General features: G+C 33.8%; 1 protein-coding gene across 2 annotated transcripts; it reads left to right on the forward strand.

Moving 5' to 3' along the window:
- The first annotated feature begins 1539 nt into the window (after nt 1-1539).
- On the forward strand, nt 1540-5589 carry LOC106644574 (putative ATP-dependent RNA helicase DDX43). Of its 2 annotated transcripts, none has more exons than XM_089591010.1 (11): nt 1540-1732; nt 2284-2575; nt 2772-3008; nt 3081-3293; nt 3357-3483; nt 3596-3761; nt 3849-4091; nt 4183-4330; nt 4434-4675; nt 4755-4917; nt 5126-5589. In XM_089591010.1, the coding sequence occupies exons 2-11, from the start codon at nt 2285-2287 to the stop codon at nt 5300-5302; spliced, it is 2007 nt and encodes a 668-aa protein (XP_089447136.1). In that variant the 5' UTR covers nt 1540-1732; nt 2284; the 3' UTR covers nt 5303-5589. The 2 variants fall into 2 exon arrangements, with proteins under 2 accessions (XP_089447136.1, XP_014215635.2); XM_014360149.2 differs by having other exon boundaries at nt 1540-1728.
- Nucleotides 5590-5923: the final 334 nt, after the last annotated feature.

The raw sequence follows: 5923 nt of genomic DNA on the forward strand, positions 1-5923 counted from the left end.
TATGATAATGTAAAAAAGAACAGTAAGTATTTGAAAATGAATTGAAACAAAATGAAACCAAAAGCGAGTTTGAGGAAGAAAAAAAAGTATATCTAAAGGTTCGCTCGTACCATTCCTCTCGGTTCGGAGGAGGAGTTAATTAATCATAATTACGGACTATTCCAGTTATATCTCCATTCTAATTGAGACTTTTGCAAAGGGACGCGTCCCGATCTATATATATGCGTCAAGCCCGGATGTATGGCTTCTCCTCCTCTCGAACTCCACTTGCGGTTTTTACTCTTACTGCTCCGTTTTGGCCCAACTTCTACTGATCCTACCGATTACTATAGGTATACCTACTACTTTTACTGCTGATATTGCTTACATTTTTGCTACTCACTGGTTGTACCTCGCGATAATAAAATGAGATAACAGAAAAGGATATAGTATATTGAAAGGGAGGAAGAGGGACGAGGACACTTGCAATGCTTGCAACTCTTACATTAGAAGTGTATAGGGCATGTCTAGAGATGACGATACGCATGAGGATGTGTGTTTTATTGATAGACCACTTTTTTTTTTTTGACACACATTTCCGTACTCCCCAAGACATTTTTTTCCTTTGCAACAAATGCTTCAACCAGTAGGTATCGCATGTTTAATCGTTATAGCTTTTTTTGCAAGCTATTTTGAATGACTGGACGTGATATATTTGGGCACACTTGCAAAAGCTCAACTCTTACAGTCCTCGTTAAAAAAATGAAAGTAAAATAACAAAAACAATTTTTATTTAAAAAAAATATAACAAATTTAGATTATATCTAAGTGCAATATTTATATTTAGCTATCGATGACTAAGAAAAAGGTGTGTTTTAATTTTTACAAGGGAATTTTTTTTTTTTTTTTTTTGGAAGAGTGAAAAACTCAAAATACTTGCAACAAAATTTTTATAGTAGACATTAATTGAGTTATTTTTATAATTGAATAAAACACTAGTTTATTTATTTCTCATTTGTTATATCATTTATGCTACAGTTAGTGCAATTTTTTCTTTAATATTTAAATAACAGAAAATGCATGTTTACACGGAAAGCCTGACATCAATCAATCTCCCTCTCTTGAAGGATGAATTAAATCGGATATTTTAAATTTTTTGTCTGTGTAATTTTCCACTTTTCACGATTTTTTCAAACCCATTTTTCTATCAAGCAAGTCGAAAACTTGAAAGTCCGACTCTAGAATACGTTATGGCTTCGAGACAAGCCAAGCTAATTATAAACGCACTAATTAATGTATGTGCTACAAGTGCACCACTCATCAGTGACTCTGTGATAATAAATGAAAATAATTCCGTTAAACGACCACTTAATTTATCATTAAATTGTGTGTGATTTTAAAAGACAATTTTTTAAGTATAACTAATACTAAATTTTAGCGTAACGAGAGATAACGGGAAATTCGAGAAAAACCTTTCTGATACTCGAACGAACCTTGTTAGGAGTGAATTATTAAATTGCCGCGCAGCACTATTACAAGTGGAACAAGCTTTATTTAACCGCTGGCACCGCTAACCACCGGCTGGCGGCATTGGGCATAAGCACTAGTGCAACCCTGCAACCTTGGTGCCTTTTTATCTTGCTTGTACGTGCTTTCCTTGGCTTGTATAGTTCCTGAGTATTCGTTACGAGTTACGAGGAGTTGTAAAACAAAAGACGCCTTTTCATCGAGGGACGCTAATTACAGCAAGTACGTAAGTTAATGATTTGATAATGTCGGTTATTAGGAATAATATTTTCGATGAGTTTATCTTTTCGAGTTACGCCACGGGGCAACGTAGATGCAAGTATTGCGAGTATACTCCTAGCTGCCCTAGAGGTAGTGCGATACTTTTCTCCCAAGTCGCGTGGTAAACGTGAAAATACGCGACCTTTTTTCCTTGATCACGGAATCACGGTTGTGATAAACATAACCTTCAAGATAAAAATCATATTTATGCAGTATAAACACAGTGGCCGTATTTTAATGTCTTGCATGTGCTTCTCAAAGGCTATGATTGTTTCCCTATTGTCGAAAGCCAAAGTAGTTGGGTGATATTTGTCCATACGAGTAGTGAATATATTATATTTTTTATCCAGTAGGGAAATGTGGTACTTAAACTGTGCATTTTGCGTGATATTACATCCCATTATACCACAATTCCATCAGTTGTAATTTTTTCTCATTTCGTTATCAAATAATTTGGTAACATTTTAGATTTTCGTCTGCGTAATTAATTTTTTTTTTTTTTTTTTTTCTCCAAAGAATGAAAAATTGTTGGGTGAATAGTGCTCGACAGTTTCCATCATCAGGCTATGATGGTGATGAATCAAGAGGTAGCTATGAACAAGGTCAGTTTCGAAACAATGGTCAAAGAAATAGAAACACTCATCAGAATGCTCAAGAGAATAGGGATTCCAGTAGGAATAGAGACAAGAACAACTCGAGCGAAGAGCAGACTACTTTTTATGTAGAAACTTCTAAATTAGGCAAATTGATTGGGAGAGGAGGAAGTCAAATCAAAGAATTACAAGAAGAGAGTAGAACAAAAATTAATGTGAGTCAAGAAATACTTGCACTTTCTTTTATTAGTTTTTTTTAATTACCCTAAGCACAAATATTGTGTCGGCTTTTTAATTTCACTATTAATCCATACAAATATTATCTTATCTGCAAATTTTTAATGTAAAATTCAAGACTTTTTTTTTATCTTAATATTATATTTTGTATAATCATTTGAAGTTTGATAACAGGTGAATAAAGAGTGCATTAGAGGAAACAAAACCCTTATTACTGTGGTGGGTTCGAAAGATGCGCAATGCCAGGTAAAATCTATGATCGAAGAGTTATTGGACGTCAAATTGATTGAACCAAATGAAGGTGAAACTGGAAATGGTGGTTACAGTAATTCAGGGTATAATGAAGGTGATGATTCAAACACTGCTAGTATAACGGGGGATATCGATTGGTCCACAGCAGCTAAAGATTGCGTAAGACACTAAAACCTGTGTATAGCTTTAGTACAAGACAATAATTTTATAAAATCTAATGTAAAATTTCAGGAAGCCTACCTGGAAAAAAAATGGGCCGCTTATCCTGCTGTCAAAAAAAATTTTTACATAGAAGATCCTGCAGTGACCAACATGACAAAAGAGGAAGTTGATAAAATTAGGCAAGAAAATAACAATATTAACGTTGAGTACACCTTTGAAACGGACGAGAAAACGGATGATGACATTCCCAATCCAGTACAAACCTTCGAACAAGCTTTTAAGGTGAGAATTTTATTTAATACCCGTATATTAATTATCATGATTAATAATCCATTCAAATGATAGAATTATCCAGATATAATGATGGAAATAAAAAAGCAAGGTTTTGAAAAACCAAGCCCCATTCAATGCCAAGCATGGCCAGTATTGTTAAGCGGTAAAGACATGATTGGTATTGCTCAAACTGGCACAGGTAGGTTTATTTATTTATTTATTTATTTTTTTTATTTTAATGCTGATTACTCCGATAAACTGCACTTTAATAAACCAATGCTTACAATTAAGCGTAATGTTAATTATTTTAGGAAAAACCCTGGCATTCCTTTTACCTGCTTTGATACACATTGACAATCAAGACACTCCTAGAAGTGAAAGATGCGGTCCTACAGTGCTTGTGATGGCGCCAACACGTGAATTAGCTTTACAGATTCAGAAAGAAGTTAATAAATACGACTATCACGGCATTAAAGCGTGAGAATAATCGTTTTATCTGAAAAAATTGAAACACGTTTGACTAAAAGAAAAAACTTTTATAAAATTCATAAAATTTGTTTTTAGAGTGTGCCTCTATGGTGGAGGTAGCAGGAAAGATCAAGTGAAAATACTTTCCGGAGGAGTGGAAATAGTCATTGCTACACCTGGAAGACTAAATGATCTTGTACAAAGTGAAATCTTGGATGTAAAGTGTGTATCTTATTTAGTTTTGGATGAAGCTGATCGTATGCTGGACATGGGATTTGAGCCTCAAATCAGAAAAACTTTGCTTGACGTTAGACCTGACCGTCAGTCTGTCATGACTAGGTAAATTTCTCATTCATCAAACAGTATTGCATTCGCAACATTTCAAGTTGAAAAATAATGTTTATCTTCAAATGAAAATAAAAAAAAATAGCGCCACTTGGCCTCCAGGCGTAAGACGACTTGCTACGTCTTATATGAAGAATCCAGTCACTGTTTGCGTTGGATCATTAGACTTGAAAGCCGTTCATTCGGTTACACAAAAAATATTAATTGTCAATGAAGAAGAAAAAACTGACATGGTTAGACAATTATTGGTGTTAAGCACGCGCCTTTAAGTCGAATATCATTCTTATTTTTGATACGTTAAAAGTAACACATTTTATTTGTTTATTCATCGTCTAGCTGAAAGACTTTTTTCAAAATATGGCTCCAGATGACAAAGCAATTATATTTTTTGGGAAAAAGGCTAAAGTTGACGATCTTGGAAGCGATTTAGCTCTATCTGGCGTAAAATGTCAGAGTATTCATGGAGGTCGTGAACAATGTGACAGAGAACAAGCTTTAGAAGACATTAAAAGTGGTGACGTTCGTATACTCCTTGCCACTGACGTGGCTAGTAGAGGAATCGATATAGAAGACATAACGTAATGTTTATTTCCATGTTGCAATATATACACATTGATCAAAATTTCTTCATAAGCTTTATTAGTGATTGAATTACAGGCATGTTTTTAATTACGACTTCCCTCGTGACATTGAAGAGTACGTACACAGAGTTGGAAGAACTGGTAGGGCTGGCCGAACCGGTGAAAGTATATCTTTAGTTACTCGCAGAGACTGGTCCTTAGCAAAAGATCTGATAAAAATCTTGGAAGAAGCAGAACAGGTAAATACTCTTCTTTAAGTACCTATTGTAATGATGTTGTTTTTATGAATATAGCAAAACCCTCAATAATTAAATACTGGACGGTTTTACAACTCTTGGTACTATTTTGGGAATTCTTAAAATGATCACAATTGAAGCAATAGAAGTATAAGAAAAAATGCGATCCCAGAAATTTTCAAAATTACATTTGAATGCTCTCTGTTAACAGGAGATTCCTACAGAACTGTATGATATGGCTGAACGCTACGAAAAAAAGAAATCTGAAGATGGTAGAGATGGAAGAAGATTTGGAGGTGGTGGTGGAAATAGAGGAGGTGGAGGCGGCTATAGAGGAGGCGGTGGTGGAAATAGAGGAAGGGGACGAGGTGGCAGAGGAAGGTGGTGATAATATAGCTTGTATCATAAAAGCTTTTAAAGCTCCAGTTTATTATTATTATTATATTACGTTAGGAAAGCGTCTTATTTAAAAATCTTACAGATTAAATGAAATGACATTGTCTGTAATGAAAGATGTATGTTCAATATTTTTCAAACAATTAAAAAAGTACCGTATTTTAACGAACCTATTGAAATGGGTATCCAAAAATTTGTTAGCATAACTGATAAAATCTTTAAAATCTTTGTAAGTTTAATTACTGCAGAATACTCTTAAGAGTTGAAGTACATGTTCAAACCGTAATTTTCTATAAAAAAAAAAAAAAAAAAACTTGATCAATAATCCTGGGCATTTCTTATTTAAAACCTTTAGAAAATCGGAACTTATTGAAATTAAATAAAATATGCATCTTTTATTGGGATACATGAAATATCCGTTTAAAGATGACTCCTGCATTAAACGGGATACGAGTACAGTTTTTAAAATTAACTTGAAAGAATAAGCAGTAAGCTATTCAGTATTTTTCAGCAAATACTTGATGATAGTAAAAAAATCACGATCTTCCACAGAATATAGATTAAATACAGCACAATAATTGCAGTAAGTAGCTTTAAGATTTAGATTTAATAA

This window comes from Copidosoma floridanum, unplaced genomic scaffold, assembly GCF_036245765.1.
Source record: "Copidosoma floridanum isolate Cflo_tuat_1 unplaced genomic scaffold, Cflo_Japanese_pri ptg000013l, whole genome shotgun sequence".
Taxonomy (NCBI): domain Eukaryota; kingdom Metazoa; phylum Arthropoda; class Insecta; order Hymenoptera; family Encyrtidae; genus Copidosoma; species Copidosoma floridanum.

Coding starts and splice junctions, on each gene's coding strand:
- LOC106644574 (XM_089591010.1), top strand. CDS start 2,285: ATGAAAAATTGTTGGGTGAATAGTGCTCGACAGTTTCCATCATCAGGC. Junction 3,762..3,848: donor GACTATCACGGCATTAAAGC/GTGAGAATAATC, acceptor ATTTGTTTTTAG/AGTGTGCCTCTATGGTGGAG. Junction 4,331..4,433: donor AAGAAGAAAAAACTGACATG/GTTAGACAATTA, acceptor TTCATCGTCTAG/CTGAAAGACTTTTTTCAAAA.